The sequence below is a fragment of the Marmota monax genome, unplaced genomic scaffold (genome assembly GCF_021218885.2).
Source record: "Marmota monax isolate L192 unplaced genomic scaffold, Marmota_monax_Labrador192_F-V1.1 WCK01_AAM20220418_F8-fsc00076, whole genome shotgun sequence".
NCBI lineage: Eukaryota > Metazoa > Chordata > Mammalia > Rodentia > Sciuridae > Marmota > Marmota monax.
In genome coordinates, this window is record NW_026692843.1 from 3,246,003 (window position 1) to 3,263,974 (window position 17,972).

The 17,972-nt window shown below is 39.5% G+C and overlaps 1 protein-coding gene across 7 annotated transcripts in view; it reads left to right on the forward strand.

The window, feature by feature from the left end:
* Window positions 1-17,972, forward strand: part of Fank1 (fibronectin type III and ankyrin repeat domains 1) — a 79,910-nt gene that overhangs the window by 3,558 nt on the left and 58,380 nt on the right. Inside the window, exon 1 of one of the 7 annotated variants that reach the window (XM_058580738.1) lies at window positions 12,914-14,517. The exons of 2 other annotated variants lie outside the window; for them this stretch is intronic. Coding sequence is in view for 3 of the 5 variants with exons in the window: in XM_058580737.1 (XP_058436720.1) it covers window positions 15,006-15,106 (101 nt within the window). In the remaining 2 variants the exon portion in view is untranslated. 4 more of the 7 variants (XM_046448885.2, XM_058580737.1, XM_046448887.2 and 1 more) reach the window with 4 other exon arrangements.

A 17,972-nucleotide genomic window follows, 5' to 3' on the forward strand; every position in this document is an offset into this window, starting at 1 on the left:
CTAATCACTCAAGCAGACCAAACTCCTTTCAGGACTTTACCCTCTGCCAGCAATGTTATTCCCTCCTTCTCTAGTTGGTATGACTCCTTATGTCCTTCAGGCTGTGTTTAAATGTCACTTCCTTATGGAATCCTCTCCTGACTCCCTAAAGTAGTTAGTGCCCTGTCCCTTATGTTATTTCTCTCTCTTCACATACCTCTTCCTCGTCTCTCTCTTCTGGGGATTGAATCCAGGGGTGCTGTCTCACTGAGCTATATCCCTACTCTGTTTTTTTCTTTATTTTTAGGAAAGTCTCACTAAGTTTCCCATACTCACCTTGAATTTATGATCCCCCTCCCTACTGTAGCTTCCAGAGTGGCTGAGACTACAGGCGTGTCCACTACTTCCAATTTGTGCTTTTCCCTTCAGAGCAGTAATTACAATTTGTAATTATTTGGTAATTTTTTTTTTTAATCTACTTCCTCTACCAGACTGTGGAGTGATGGAAAAGGTCAGGGACAGTCTTGTCATTTTGTTCCTTCTGCCTAAAGGCAGTGTGCCCTAATCAAACATTGATTGAACAAATAGCATTGCTGTTAACAGCTGGATGCCTAATTTTATTTGCTTAACAATATCATAGTGTGCTTTTTAAAAAGCAGAAAGCCCTTCCACCCTGTAGCAGATATGGTGGTGCCAATTTGAAGTGCCTCTTATGGAGTATGTTTGGGCAAAATTCATTTAAATCAGGTGCTTATAAATGTCAGGTCTACTTTAAATATGTGTTTCATTTTCTTATCTAAATGAGATGTTTTAAGAGTCTTATTTTATCCATGAGATTAAGGATATAGGTGAAGTAGTCTAATTTTTTTTTAAACTAAATGGCCATTAGGTCATAAGACCTAACAAAATCTTTGTAGTACCATTGAGTACTCGCTTATTAATTATCTGGGAGACTAGTCAGAATTTTAAAGTAACTTCTTACCTCACCCAGGAACCATTTAACAAATCTGTGTAACAATTTTTTTTTATCAAGTGGTCCCAAAAGAATATTAACTATATCAGTTAGATTATAATTCACATCTCATCATTAGGAAATATTTTTGTAAGTCAAGTTTAGGACTTTTTTTTTTTAAAGCAATTTGAAAGCATCACCTTTTAAACAGTTCTATTTTAAAATTCCCATCAAAATACTAAAAGTTGATGCAGTCCTGACCTCTGATGCTCAGTGAACACCCCAGGAAGGGACAAATGATTCGGTGGTTAAAGCTGTGTCCCCAGAAGCTTGGCTTCCCCCGACATTCTCTCAGGCAGTACCTCTTCCTGCTGACTTGCTGTACTTGATCTTGACAGGCAAAGGAAAAAGCACTGTTAGGACTTGTCTGATCTGAACCAGCCAACCAGATTCAAGGAGGGGCTTGTGGTCACCAGCATCATCCAAGAATGACCTGGATGACTCATTAAACTCAGAAGGTGGTGTAAACAGCTCATACATATGTTGTGTGCTTGAGTGTTCAAAGGGGCAGAGCTGGAGATGTTTATCCCGAGGATGCTGGGGATGTCTCAGGTCTTCTTTTATAGAAGGCACACCCTTTTTAAGACACAGGAGCCAGTTCTTCTAGCTGTGTCCCCTTCTCCTTCCAGGTCATCAGGGACCCTTCCTGGGCATCTCATTTTCCTCTTTTGTCTCCTAGCCTCTGCCTGGAATGCACTCACTGTCCATCTGTCTATCTCCTGGATAGTACCATCTCTTAGTAGCTTTGTTTAACCTCCTCTCCTAAATACAAGTGAATTTCCCTCAGTATTGTGTCTGCTTTTTTATTGGTTCTTTTGTTGTTCTAACATGCTCAGCTCTCTGGTGAGAAATTTCCTTGAGGGATTAGATCTTCACCCTTCAGATGCTAGTGAATCCCTTATTCACATTATTACAAGTGAAAGAAGGAATGGGAAAATCAGTCACAGAATTTTAATTTTTAAAATGTTCTGCAAATCTTGTTTACCCAAGACAATTAGGTACACTGCCTAAAGACTTGTACAAGTACTTTAGTTCTCTAGTTGACTAATGGAGCCCAGGTTGAGTAATATACTCAATATTTACTGAGTGTAATATTCCTCCCTATGCAATCAATATTTGCTTTTTAATTGAAGTTATGGATATAGTAGAACATCTTAAGTATGCAGTTTGGTGCATATTTGCAAATTGAACATATCATGTCATCATCACCCAGATAAAATATAGAAAATTTCTTGTACCCCAGAAATTATCTTCCTGTACTTTTCCAGTAACTGCTATTGGGATTTCTATTATGGTGGATTAATTTTACCTCTTTTGAACTTTATTTGAACAGAGTGGTATAGTGTAGACTTTTTTTTCTTTAGCACCTTTTGCCTTACATTTTATGATGGACTTAGAGAAGCTGCTTTTGCTAAAGTACAGAGTCTTTGGCCTGCAGATGCAAGTATCTGAAAGAAGGATAAAGGTTGTCATCTCTGCTTCATTTTGTGTCTGTCTCCTTAACTTTGTGAACTGTTAAGCTCTGCATGGAGGCAGGTTGATCATTTAAGGAAGTCATACCAAAGAATTCATCTAAACACTAGCATTACAAGGTTTATTAGCCCTAAATTTACCTAACTGATCTCATCCTCCTTGAAGACTGAGGCAGGATTTGCCACATTCTGTTTCAGTACCCTTGGGTTATGTCTAGAAGTCATTACCCTACTCAGTGGATACTTTCCCCACAAGGAGACTGCCTCCCTAAGAAGGAGTGATCATCTCATGAATTCCTCCTTCAGGATCCCAGATCTGATGGATTAACACCCTAAGCAACAAATGGAAATTGGCCCCTAAGTGATAAAGACTTCTTCAGAGACACCTTGCAGAACCAGAGCTAAGATAATGATCAAGCAGACCATAGCTCAACAAGACGGTTAACTATGCAGACCTCTCACACCTGCCCCAATTCCTCCTCTATTTAAAACTAAAGCTCAGTGGTGGAGCGATTGCCTAGTACGTGTGAGGTACTGGGTTTGATCCTCAGCACAACACGTAAATAAATAACAAAGTTGTAAACAAAACAACAGCAACACAAAATAACTAAAGCTCATGTCAGTGCCCCCAAACAGAACTGAGATGCTGGAACTAACTCTGCCTTCCCAGCGTGCCGTATTAATTAGAGTTCTTTTCCTGATTTTCTGTTTGGTGTTTGAGGGGAGTGGCCAGACCTGGTCTGTTGGGCCCCTGGAGTCAGGCCTCCACTTAGACTCCAATTGCACTTTTACCTGTGAGATTCAGCAGGCTGCCACACAGAACAGAGGGTTTGCCTCTTTCATTATTATACAGTGTCATATGTAAGCATATCTCACAATTTATTTATCTGTCCTTTAGAGGATAGATGTTTGGGTTGTTTTCCAGTTTGGGCTATTACAGATAATGCCTCTGAGTATTCTCATGCACATCCACATGTCCTTCTGTGGTGTACCCCTAGGAGTGGAACACACTGCTCCTGAGTCATGTTCAGCTTCAGTAGATGTTACCAGTGTTGCAAAGTTGTCCTGTCAGAACTGCATGAGAGTTTAGAGTTTAGTTGCTCTACATTCTTGCCAATGCTTGGGTTTTGCTCTTTCTTAATTCAGCTAGTTTAAAACATACACAGAAGTATCTTGCCATGGTTTAAACTTTTTTCTCAATGACTAATGATATTACATACTTTTCTGTATATTTGCTTAGGCTACTTTCATCATGCACCCATTCAAGTCTTTTATTCATATCTCTATTTGGTTATCTGTTTCACAAAATCTAAGAGATAATAAAGGTTGGCTGTTTTGGAGCACTTGGTTCTGCAGCATTGAAATCTGATCCCATCTTGTGATATCATCTTTTACCATGGAACCTGGCCTTTCTGGTTCCCGCCTACACTGGCCTTTCCCATTTTTGATCTGTGTTTTCATGTTACTCTTCCTGGGTTTCATTATACAGTTACAAGTTTTAAAAGTCAAAAATTTTGCAGGAGTGTATAGTGAGAAGCCATATCACAATGCCGATGCCCAGTTTCTGTCCTCAGCCTACAGCCATTATTAGTTTGTTTACCATTTCTGAGATAGATCAAACATGATATGTACAAGCACGTTATGTGTACTGCATTCTTTTATCTGCCCTGAACTTTGCTGTTTTCACCTAATGTTATGTTTTGGAGCACTTGCTATTTAGTACATAATGAGTTTTCTCATTTTTTAAAAATAACTATTTTGTTGCATGTATTTATCATAATGTATTTAACCAGCCCACAGCTGATGGAGATTCATGTTGTTCTCATTGTGAAGCTGGGTGAAAGATGCCCACATCCACCAGGTGCAGTGGTGCATACGTGTAACCCCAGCTACTTGGGTGGCTGAGGGGAGGATTGTAAGTTCAAGACCAGACCAGGCAACTTAGACCCACCAATCTCAAAAAAATTTTTTTTGAATTTTAATATTTTATTTTTCAGTTTTCGGCGGACACAACATCCTTGTTTGTATGTGGTGCTGAGGATCGAACCCGGGCCGAACGAATGCCAGGGGAGCACGCTACCGCTTGAGCCACATCCCCAGCCCCCAATCTCAAAATTTTAAACTACAAGAGTGGGACACAGCTCGGTGCTTCAGTGCTCATGCACAAGGCCTGGGTTCCATCCTGATAGCAGCACTAACAACAAAAAACATCACCCTAGGAGTGTCAGATTGGCCCGTTATTATCCAGGCAGGCCAGGTGTAATCCATCACACGCATCCTTATAAGAGGGAGGCAGAGGGCCGGAGCCAGAAAGGTGTTGTGAAGATGGATGCAGAGGTTGGTGAAGCAAGGTCAGGAGCCAAGAACTGTGGGAAGCCTCTAAAAGCTGGAAAAGCACAGAAATGGACTGTCCTCTACTGCCTGCAGAAGGAATCAGCATTGATTTTAGCTCTTCAAGACCTATTTTGGACTTCTGATCCCCTGAACTGTAAGAAAAAAGTTTGTAGTGTTTTAAGTAACTGTTTGTAGTAATTTGCTACAGCAGCAACAGAATACTAGAACAATTTTACAAAGAAAATTGCAGTGAAGAACTTTCGTTGTCTGACATTTTACATTGGGTAAAAGTATATCTAAAGAATAAAAATCTAGCTGGGCACAGTGGTGCATGCCTGTAATCCCAGGTATTCAGGAGGCTGAGATGGGAGCATTGCAAATTTGAGACTCTCTCACTAAATTGAATGTTTACCAGTGCAGGTTTGCAGGTGCTACCCTGGGGACCATGTCTTTAACAGATGGACCTCTGGGGGACATTAAACATCCAAACTACAGCAACCCCCCACAGGGTATGTACCAGTTTACACTTTCAGCAATGATGTACATGAGTTCCTTTTTCTCCATACTCCTCCACACAGCATGTTACCAATCTTATGTATTTTATTCTTTCACTAATGAAAAATACCAGTTTCTTTCAACAACCTAATTACCAAGTGTTCTTCATGTGACATATTTAAAATCTCCTTCAGTGTTAGAACTTGGTCTTCTATTCTATTCTCACCATTTACCTTCCTGATTCTACCACCTTACACAGAATGGGTTCTCTACCTAGACTGAGAAAAGGAAAGAATGAGTAATGTGTGGTGGTAGAACACATTCTATTCATCTGTATTTCTTTTTTTCTCGTCTATTCTTTCTTCCCACCCCTCTTTTTTTGTACTGGGGATTGAACCCAAGGGTAAAACACCAAGCTACCCCCCTGTCATTTTTATTTATTTTTGAGACAGGGTCTCACTAAGTCCCTTAGGGTAGCCTAAGATCCTCCTACCTGTCGGTTGAGTCACTGGATTATAGGCAAGTACCACCATGCCTGACTTTTCCCTGCCTATATTTCTATGAAGTCCTGTTTATGAGAAGAAAATGTTTTGTACTAAAATGTCTTAATCACAATTATTGATTAATGAAAACCAAGGAATCTGTTGCTTGGCAACGTCCTGATCATTGTGGATGTTAACTCATTGATATAAGGTGGAAGCCATTAGCACATGGCGTGTGCATTCTGTGCCAGTGGTAACTATTGCGGATCTTCCTTCTCTAAGGCTCACAGGACCTCAGTTCCTGGAGGTAGCTGCTCCTTATCAATTACACATGAGATAGAACCTGTTTCTCCTACCATATTGAAGGACTAACACCTGTACCACAAACTCAAATATCTTCCAATGAACAGTGAACCCCCTGTATTCCCCCTCTCTTAGGGATCAATAGTACCTGCATTTCTTGTTTCTAATGTATTGGCAACTTGAATTAATTACTTTTTGTAACCTGAATTCTTTGAAATTTAAATTGGTAGAGTAAAAGTACTAATCATAAATCTTAAGCCCTTGACTAAAATGTTTTAATCTATCTAATATATGGTGCTTAACTTCAATATGAACCAACTTAGAGTACATGATTGGAATTTTAAGAAACTTCAAGAAACCGTAATACTTCATGAATTATGTATCATGGAAATGCAAAACAAGACAAAAATCTATTGACAACATGCACAATTATTTTAATTTTTGTTTCCTGAAAAGAATGTGAACAGATGAGGCCTTTTAAGAGAATCATGTGACTTCTTGCTATTCTGAATTGATGCATATTGACAAACACTTAACAGATGATTCTAAAGTTACATTGATGACTCTTCATCCTTCTCTGAGTATGCGCCCACATTTTGATGGTTGCTCTTGTGTGACACCTAAACTCTGTCTTTTGGTGGTCTGCCAAAGGAAGAAGGGATGTTTGTGAAACTGACAACTGTCCTAGGGCTTGGTGCTCCATGAGCTTTAGTTCCCAAATTGGCTATCGGATGGTAACTTGATCACCTTCAGCATGAGTCGGGCTGGCTGGCCACAGCTGTTTGTACTAACACTTTCTCCTCTGATAATAGTCACTGCCACCACTCTTTCCAACTGGCATCTGTTTACTTTGAGTTAATTTTAGATAGAAATGGAATAATGTACAAAATTGTGGCAATTCGAGTGGTGGTTGGGAAAGGTAGCTAGGAGGGGCAGGGAATCTGTCTGGTCTGGGTTGCTATGTACCTGCTCTGGGATTTGTAGCAAGTCATAGCAGCGTTGAGGCTGCTGAGACCTACCTTACAAGGTTCCTGTGAAGACTGAAGGAAATAAAGCGTTCTGGTGCCCACCACGGGCTTGGCTCGTGATCACTGTGCTTATTGCACAAAATGTTTGACAATCCATGATAAGACCTGTAAGAGGACAAATGTAGATCCCAACTGATCAGCTGAACAACTGGATGTCTGAAAAGCACAGAATGTTGAAGGTAGTAGGGAACAGACCTGTCATCTTTCCAGAGCCGTGGGTATCATGGGGATCTCTCTACATGAACCCCAAACCTCTTATTGAAATTCTTCAGGTGTTTTCTGTCACCATTAGAATGATTACTTCTGAACTCCCTAAATCCTCATTACAGTGTGGAACACTGTTCCCTACCCTCAGTCAACTTCTTACGGATGACAGTGTTTTTCAACATAGTGTTACTGGAGGCCCAACTTCAGGGGTCCCAACAAACCAGCCTGGCTACTTGCCCCAAACACCAATCAGCAAGGTAATGGTGAAGAGCAGGAAATGGACTTTAATTGATATGAGTGATACCCAGCATCTCAGCTCTGTCTGGGGACACTGACATGAGCTTTGGTTTAAATACAGGGAAAATTAGGACGGGGTGAGAGGACTGCATGCATAATTTAGCAGTCTTGTTGAATGTGGTCTGGTTGATCATTCTCAGATAAGTCTCTATCCTTGGGAGGGGCAATTCCTACTTGCTCTCTAGGATGTTTATCCATCAGACTGTGATCCTGAAAGGGGGGAATTCACTTCCCCTGGGAGGACTGCCCCTGCTTAGCCACAGTCTCCCTGTGGAGTGATGTGCCTGTCTCCTGCTGCTCCTGGTGGAGTGGGACAAGGACAGGAGATTGCTAACACTACTCCAGGGGTCTGAAACTGGAGGCTGCAAAGCTTGCTTCATCTGCAGGGGGACAACATAGGTTAAGTTTCAGGCTAATAAACCGTGTATTACTACTTTTTAGATGAACACTCCTTAAATGATTAGCATGCCCATGTATGAGCTGAGTAGGAACCTGAAGACAAATACAAAATGAAGGCAGACATGCCAAGCTTTATTCTGCCTTTAGTTGCTCATGTGGCATCTGCAGGCCTAAGAAAAATGTCCTGCTCTAGCAAAAGTAGGCTCTGTAAGTCCTCGTTTCAACAGCATATATAAGGTTACACTGTTCACGTTCTAAATTTGCATTGCTTTCTTCATTTTCCAAAACTCCGTCTTAGCATCTTATTTTTTTTCTTTTGTCCCAGTAGTCTTTTCAGATGGTCATTTCTTTATCCCATCCTTAGCCTCGGCTCCTCTGTTAGTGTAGTCAATTAGGCACCATAGAACTGGTTGAATTGGTACTTGGAAGACCTGAACATGTAGGCAGGGGTGCATGCTTGAGGACAGAGAATGCTCAGTGATATGGGAAAGGAAAGAGTGGCCCAAAGCATGTCTCTGTCACCATTCCTGGTGGTGCTGGGTGGAGCCCAGAGCCTCAGGCTTGCTGGGCAAGTGCTCCACAGCTATGCTACACCCCCCAGCCCCCAAAGCAAGTTTCTTAACCAGATTTTCATTATTAAGGGAACTCCCCAATTCTCTCTAAGAAATAAATACTAAGGAATATATATTTTTCCATGTATGGTTGAGCTTTGAATAGAAACAAAGTTCCCTAAAGAGCTAAGATCCTCCCCACTGCTTCACCCTCAAGAATAGGTTGTCTTCCCAATACTGGCCCTGTGGCGTTTCCTCATGAGGACTATGTCATGCAAAATTTACATTAAATTGTTGACTTTTTTCTTGTTAATCTGCATTTGGTTAGAGGAGTCACAGCTGAGAATTCAGGTGGGTAGAGGAAAAGCATATTTTTCCTGCCCTACACACAGTTCCATTAAATACGAGGCACCTAGATTAGCTAGAAGCAGAAAGTACATGGAGGTAGCCTGGGGTTCTGGGGCAGAAGGAATGCAGTACCATGTCTAATGGGGAAATTTAAACCAAGAAATCATAGATAAGGTTAAAATATAAGCAAAGCCAGTTTTCTTTAGGTGCAGAATAGAGCTGAAGATTGGAAAGCACAGGTCAGGTAGAGCACACAAGCATCCGTGGAGGAATGGTGGTCCTGGGCTTTTAGCTACAGGGAGGAGTGGGTCGGTGCTGCTTAGAGATCTTGGAGGGAGATAAACAAGATTGAGGCAATTCTACTGCTAGAAACTGATGCAAATCAGGTGATCATAAAGTCCACTGGAAAGTCCAGGTCAAGAAGCAAAACTGGTTGCTCTGGTACTTCTCAAAACTTACATGGTGTTGTTAGAATCTAGACAAATCAGTCTCTCTGGTGAATTTAGTTCCTGATGATGTCTGTATGGCTATCTCCCTCCTGTCAGAAAAGGATTTTTTTTAACCATTCAGTGGCTATTTTTAACTATTTTACAGAGTTTGAGTTGGGGATGACAGAAAAGTTTGAGAGTTGAATAGTAGTGATGGCTGCGCAATGATATATACACACTTAATGCCACTGAACTGTACACTCAAAGATGGTAAAAATGGTAAATCTCATGCTATGTATATTTTACTATGATGGAATTTTAAAGAACTACTTATTTCAGCACCTGTTAATTACTAAGTGCTTTATGTGCATTTTATCAATTCTTCCTTCCTTTCTTTCTTTTTTTTTTTTTTTTTTGTACCGGGGATGAACCCAGGGGCACTTAATCACTGTGCCACATTCTCAACCCTTGTTTATATTTTATTTAGACACAGGGTCTCACTGAGTTGCTGGGGTCCTCATTAAATTGCTGAAGTTCGCTTTGAACTCTTGATCCTCCTGCCTCAGCCTCCCAAGCTGCTGGGATTATAGGCATGCACCACTGAGCATGGCATCATTTCTTAAAATAATCTTGCATAGAAAATATCCCTAGTTCACAGATGAGGAAACTGAGGTTCAGAGAGGCTCTGTTCGCCCAAAGAGTCACAACTGCTTTGATGCAGGCCTTTATAAAAAACTGTTAAATTGTGTATTCTTTTTACCCCATTTCTATATGAAATAACCAATAGAATTAAAGTCATAAAGACCAACTAAAGATTGCTGGGATAGATTCAGTCAGCTTATAATTAAAAGGTAAATCAATAGGAATGAAATAGATGAAATGGAAATCTGGGATATACATAAATTTTAGTCCACTGAAGGAACTAGAGGTCAGCTACCCTTTGCCACAGAAAATATTCAGTAAGGAGCTAACTTTTAATATCATTATTCTGGGGAAGTATTTAATGTCAAATGCAAACACTAGGAAATACCTCCTGGAGGTGAGAATGTTTCTGTGAATCTCTGATGACCCATCTGCACATCTTTAGAGGGATGGGGAGGATTTTTCATCTTTAAACTACATGGACGTCAAGACCTGCTAGCCTTCAAGCTAGTTAGGGGGGTTGCTGCTGTCCCATTGTCAAACACCAACTGTGACTTTTAGAAAGGACTGGATTTTTGTGGGATACAAAGAATTTGAATTGGATCAAAGATGTGTAAACCTAGCCGATCATGATACCTTCAGGTGATTCTTTTTTCCCCCTGAATTTGATTATTTTATGTTTGAGGTTTGTTTCTGACTGATTTTTAACCAACTCCAAAGCTAGGTGATTTTACTTTGATAATTGTATTCATTCTCTTGGGAGAGTACAGTCTTGATTCCTTGTTTCTGACTGTAATGATTCTGGAAATTCTGAAATTTTTATTGTGATTTTTTAAATGAGTAGACTATAGATTTTGCTAATATTATAATCAATATTAGTTCCTTAGTTCAAAGGACACTGAGAATCGTGTATAATAATATAGGAATAAAACCTGGGCATGGGACATCCCTTCTGTCTTTTGCACTCTCTCTCTCCTCTTGGGTGCTTTAACCTGCTGCGTCTATTTTGTCCCCTTGCTGGGGGGCATTGTCACACAAATGTAATTTTAGGCTACAGTGAAGAAACATGATATACTATGCTAAGAAATTAGCAATTGTTTGGCCTGTACATTGTGCTTTTTGTTTTGGCTGGACTTCTGATATAGACTAAATCTTCTCTTCTGTGGTCATTGGGTCTTCCAGAACTATAAGGACAGTTAGTTTAGTTTTGTGAGGTAGATGAGACTTTGGATTAAATGCTTCCTTCCAGCTGTCCCTCAGTGTCCAGGTGAATTTATGTTGCTCAGCACAGTTCACTAGATTTATTAAGTAGGAAACTTGGGGAAGCTTTTTCTTTATTGCTGTAAATGTTTTCCTTGTTTAGAAAACTTGTACTAGTCTGTCTCCTGGCATAATCCTAGTAATAACTGCAAATACTCTGGAAAGGTTGTTTTTGGCAGAAGGCCACATAAATACTTCTGCTTCTCTGTGATTTATGAGTAGGGCCGACAAATTGTTAAAAAAAAAAAAACAATGATCATAAATAGAGAATATGTCAGAGGTTGGGCTCTCCCACTGTGCCTGTTGAGCTGGGAAGAGCCCTGAGATCCTGCTGTCTCAGCGGTGACATATCAGTTGCACCCATGATTGGTTTTGCAAATTAACCTGAATCTTTAGTAGATGAACGCTTCATGAAATTAGGTGAGGCCTTTTGATTACGACCTCTTTTTCTTTTCTTTCTTTTTAAAGAGGTCCTAGATCTATTTAAAAATCAGTTTCTACTACATTTTTTAAACATCTGTGTTTATCTTGAAACAGTGCTTATAGATGCTTCCCATTGTTCTTCTGTGGTGCTTTAGAAATTCTGGCTTAGTGGCACATACTAATTTTGCTGACCTTCTAATTATTCATTATTCAGCAAATATATCAACTTCCCTGCTTCTTCTTCCTTGGTCTTGGCTATTTTGCATAAGTTTAGAAATGATTATTGGGTTTCATAAAACTGGTTGGGATATCTATTGGGATTACACAGGTCATTTTTGGGAGAACTTTACAATGTTGAATCTTCTGATTCATGAGATTCTCTTATCTCCCCCTTTTATTACATCATCTTTGGTATATTTCAAAATTGCACGATTTTCTCCATGAAGGTATTACACATTTTGAGGATTTATTCTAGATTCCACTCCTGGAGGTAGAAGGTCTACTGTAGAGCACATTGTGATTTGTTTCTTGGTCCTTGGGTATAATTGTGTAAGATTAGGCAATTACACTTTAGGAATTGATGATTATTATAGTGAAATTTTTCTAATTTTATCTTGAGCTGTAGGCTATTTAGGATGATATTTCTCAATTTCTAAACACATAGTCTTTCTAATTAGCATTTCATTTCCCATTCTTCATTGTGTTTTTATCAGAATTTGCAATCTATTATTTCACATCTTTGAAATTTGTTACTTGCTTAAACACTCAAGTATGTGGTTAATTTTTGAAATTGTTTCACATTTTCTTGAAGTATGATCTGCAATTATTAAGGGATCTTGTGTTCTTTTTATGTCCAATTGAGTCTTTTTTTTTCCAAATTTTGTTACTGTATTCATCCTTCTTAATCATCTTTATACTTTGTTTATTGAGAAATATGTAAATGAAATATTTGTGGATTTGTCTGTCTTATATTTTTGTCATCCTTTGCTTTTGGAAGCTGTATTTGCATGCATATTATATCAAAAAATATCTTTGTGATTTGGACTATTATCAAAATGTTTCCCTCCATTTAGGATTACTTTCAATTTTATGTCTGATTAATATTGCTATGGTAACTTTGGTAAGACTCTGCACTGAATTCAATATATATATATATATATATTTTTTTTTTTTCACATCTTTCACTTTAAACAATTCTGTATCCTTACATTTCAAATATAACTCATAAACAACATGTAATTGGATTTAGATCATTTAATAATTTAAACTGGGTTACTTAGTCCATTTGCATTTATTATGTATCCTGACATACTGGAACACTATGTATGGTTGTATGACTGATGGGTGCAAATGTATGTGCGTATGTGTTTGTATCACCTTGTTTTGTGCTTTCTATTTCTCCTACTCGTTTTCACATGTTTTGCCTTCTTTTAGGTTTTCTTCTCTAGTCATTTGGAAGTCTTTGTTAGTGTCCTCCTAATTTCAACATGCATACTTAAGCTATGAGAGTGTAAATTTAGTTTATTATTTTCTGGGTGATATAAGAACTTTACAATTAATTCCTCTCGAATTATGCTTTTGTAGTCTATTTTAAATTTATTTTAAACTTTTTATTTTGACAAAATTGTAGATTCACATAAAATTGCAGGAAGTAATATAAAGAATCTGGGCAGAGTGGTACATGCTTGTAATTCCAGTGACTTGGGAGGTTGAGGTTGGATGATGACAAGTTTGTAAGCCAGTCTGGGCAACTTGGAAAGACACTGCCTCAAAATAAACAAAAAGTACTAGGGATATATTTCACTGGTAAAGCACCCAGGGGTTCCATCCTTAGTACCAAAATAATAAAATTATGTAATAATTTTAGGTAAGATTCCAGATATCCTCTGCTCAGTTTCTCCCAAAGTCATTGTGTAAGGATAGCATAGTGTCGTACCAGGACACTGACATTCATACACTCACCAACTACTCAGATTTCGCCGTCCTCTCTGTGCTCATTTATGACATGTGGTTACACAGATATACCACCACCACCAAGACGCCCACAATTCTATTCGAAGGATCCCTCATGATACCTTTTCTCACCTGCAATTTTTCTCTCCTTCTCTCCTTCACTCCTGGAAACTGTTAATTTGCTCTTTATCTCTATAATTCTGTCACTTCGAGAACACATACAAATGAAATGATACAGAATTCAGCACTTAGAGATTGACTTTTGTTCAGTTAGCAGAAATCTCTTAAGGTCTATCCAGTTGTTTAAAAATTTTATTTATATATAATATAAATAATAAATTTGTCAATGGACCTTTATGTATTTACACGTGGTGCTGAGAGTCGAACCCAGTGCTTCACACATGCCAGGCAAGCACTCTACCACTGAGGCACAACCCAGCCCCATCAAGTGTTTTGACAGACTTTCATTTTATCTGATGGGATATTACTTCTATTATTTATATATTTAGTTTTTACTTTATCTACAATCATGGCTTGGATTTGGAGTACTCCCTTAAGTCATGTGCTAAAGTCTTGGCCCCAGTGCAGCAATATTCAGAGGTAGGGCTTTTGGGAAGTGTTTGGCTCTAACCTCATCAATGGATTAAGCCATTGATAGATTCACATCTGAATGGACTATTGGGAGGTGTTAGAAACTGTAGGAGGTGGGACCTAGTTGAAGAGGATGAGTCCTCAGGGTGTGCCCTTGGGGACTATATCTGGTTTCTGGTTCCTTCCTCTTTCTGGCAGCTTCCAGGCCAGGAGGTAAGGGATTTCACTCTGCTGCACACTCACCACCATGGTGTTCTGCTTCGCCACAAGCCCAAAGCATGGGGCCAAGAGACTGTGGACTGAAACCTAAACTGTAAGTCAAACAGGCTTTTCCCTCCTTCACATGGGTCTTGAGGTATTTTGTCATAGTGACAAAAAACTGACCAGCACATCCACATGTTCATTTTATTGTTTTCTGCTTTTCATTTCTTGTATCTCATACCTTCCACTTGGGATCATTCTATTCCTGCCTGGAATTCTTATTTAGTGTGGTCTGCTGAGTAAGTTCTCTTAATTTTTGTGCATATTAAACTGCCTTTATTTCATTCTTATACTTTAAAACTTTTTATTTGTGTAAGATATTAAGTGTACAGATTATTAAAATACAACTCAATTTTCATAATTAAAAACAATAAGTGAACATTGACTGCAACCCAGAAGCCTGGCTATGTTTCCCAGTTGCCATGCTTGCTTCTGCCCAAAGGTATTGCCTACCAGGGCTTCTCAGACGACCTTTGCCCTTTAGCAACAGAATCTTGCTTTCCTGGGTCTGGCTTCTTTCCTGACATTAGGCTGTGAGACATGCCCATGGTGTTGACAGAGCAGTGGCTGGCTCATCCACTGCTGTGTACTTTGTCCCACTGTATGTTGTCCTTCCTGCTAGGGAGACCTGTGGGTCTATCGTAAGTCATCTGCTATGGACTTTCTTGTACTTAACTTTTGGTGCAATTGTGTGTATTTTATTGGATATATACTGGGGAGTGGAAGTGCTCCACAGGGTTTATGTATGTTTGACTCTAAGATACTGCTAAAAATTTACCAGAGTGGGCACATCAACACGTTCACTAGCAGCTAGTGAATATTTACATAATCATATTATGTCAGCTTTTTAAGAATTTTAAATTTTGATTTAGGCATTCTGGAGGGTGTGTAGTACTATCTTCTAGTGTTTGTAATTTGAATTTCTTTGCCTAATTAGGCCAAGCATCTTTTCATATATTTAATATTGGCCATTTGGTCATATTCTTTTGGGAAATGCCTATTCAAGTTTCTTGGGTAACTTTCCTATTGGGTGGCTTGTCTTTTTTTTTTTTTAATTGATTTGTAGGAATTCTTAAATATATTTTAGATTAAAGTTCTTTGATTATATTTTCTTCTTCCTGGTGGTTTGATTTTTTTTTTTTTTTCACTCTCCTTAAGGTTTCTGTTTTGGAATAAAAATAATTTTAATATAGTCTATTTTATCAGTCTTTTCCTTTAAGAGTATTCTTTTGTATGTGTATGTGGTACTCTGGATTGAACCTGGGGTGTTCTATCACTGAGCTCCATCCCTAGATCTTTTTTTGATTTTTGTGACAGGGTTTCACTGAGTTGCTGAGGCTGGCCTTCAACTTGTGATCTTCCTGCCTCCACCTCTGGAATTACAGGTGTACACTACCACAACCAGAACAATATTTTCCTTTATAAATAATGTTTTTGGTGTTCTTTGTGACCACTTTTTGCCTAACCTAAGGTTATGAAGATATCCTATGATGCATTTTAGGAATCTTTCCACATATAGTCTATAATCTATCTGGGATTGTTTTTTATGCATGATATAGAGGAGTATTTTTTTCTATCACTAACTGGTTGACTTGACACTGTTTATTGAAGTGACCGTCTTTACTATGTCACCTTCATTATAAACCACACACCATACATACGTAGACGTGTTTCTGGCCCTTTCTGTGGTTGCTTTGTTTGATTTGTCTACATTTTGTTTGATTCTAGGAATAAGAAGAGTAAGTCCTTGCTCTTAAGGTGTTTATAAGGTAGTGGAGGAATGAGTTAAATAACTTCATTATAAGGCAGTACAGTTGAAAAAAGAGTTAAAATTGTGCTTGTATTTAAGGTTTTAGAATTAAACTGTTAATTTCTTCACTGAAGTGGCTCTGATAACGCAGTAGGAGAACTATTTTCATAATTGAAAGTTATTTTGCTTTTGATTACTTACCTTTTCTTACAGTTTGCCACATGTAAATACCTCCCAGCATCTACCTGGGAAGGCTGGGTAGGACTGGGACAGACGGGGCTGCGAGGGACTCCCTGCGGGCAGTAGGTGGCGATGTTGTGCAAGCAGAGAAGGCTTCGAGGTGTCGATTTCCCGGGAATGAGCTGTAGTTAGAATTTCTGTCCCGAAGGAAGAAAGTCTGGTCCCAGAACCAAGGCGGAAGCCCACTGCGGGGTGCGGGGAGGAGTGCATGATGAGAGCCATCGGTTCATTTAGCGGGGCTTAAGCTCTGTGCAAAACCCGCGCGGCTCAGCCGCCTACGCTGGGCGACCATAGGCTCCTGCTGCAGTTGCCCCTTAGTGGCGCTGCCTGGCAGGCCTGTTGCCCTGGGCCTGCCGAGCGAGCGAGCGAGCGGCCAGGACCCTAGGTGCTGCAGCCTGGCCTGGTGGAGGCTGTGCTGTCTGCGTCCCTGGACCCATCTATGGGGGCTTGGGCAGAATTCCTCTCCCCCCGCTGCTTGTTTCGCCAGAGGTGTCCCACTCCGGCAGAGGGCCGGGGAAGTCTCTTCCCTGGGATCCATTCCCTTGTTCACTCTGGCCGTCCATAACCCTCTGTTGCTGCATTGATCCTAGTTTGTAAAGGGATTATCAGCTCCGTGTGTCTGTCTCCTGAAGTGTGGTTTTCGGGAAGGTGGGGGCCCTGTCTGTTTGCTCACTGCTGTGCCCCATAGCTTAGCCCCAGTCCGATGTCCTTTGATGTAGACGAATGCACATGAGATGACTTCCCAAATTAGCTTCCGTTCTTAGTTGCTGGGTGGAACATAGATCACAGACCTGCTATCTCTCATTTGCCATGGTGAGAAATTGAAGTCTTGCTGTGAAATAAATCCCATTCAGGGATAATCAATGCTTTGTGGTTCTGAAACAATTCCTTAAGAATTGTCCTTGAGGAAAAAAAAATCTAAATTGTAAACACAAAATTGATTATAAAGGTATGTATTTATTTAAAATCATGAAAAGAACAACCAATTAAACTATAAATGACAAATATCACAAATACCAGAAAAATAATATTTGCTAACTGATCACCAGAAATATTTTCATAACTTTCCTACTATTTTGGCTGCATGTCATATCACCTTTTATATAACAATTTTTTTTTTTTCTTTTTGGTGCTGGGAATCCAACTGGGGGCCTCACACATGCTAGACAGATGCTCTACCACTGAGCTACATCCCCAGCCCTTATATAACAATTTTGTAATAACTTCTGTGGCCAGAATAGAAAGATAATTTAGTTTTTCTATTAATATAGTTATTAAACTTTTTTCCTTAGCCTAAAACTGTTAGACTTCTTACATAATTTTCTTGCTGTGTTATATAATATCTGCATTTTTTTCCAAGCTAATGAGGCCCAGCAGGAGGCAGGCTTGCCTACTTTACCTGCTCTGCATGCATCAGACTGTCTGCAGGTAGTGGTGTGCTTGGCTGCAGGTTTTCAAACTAGAGGGAAATGGGGAACCTCCTTAAAGCATCAGGAGGTTACATGTACAGAGCATGA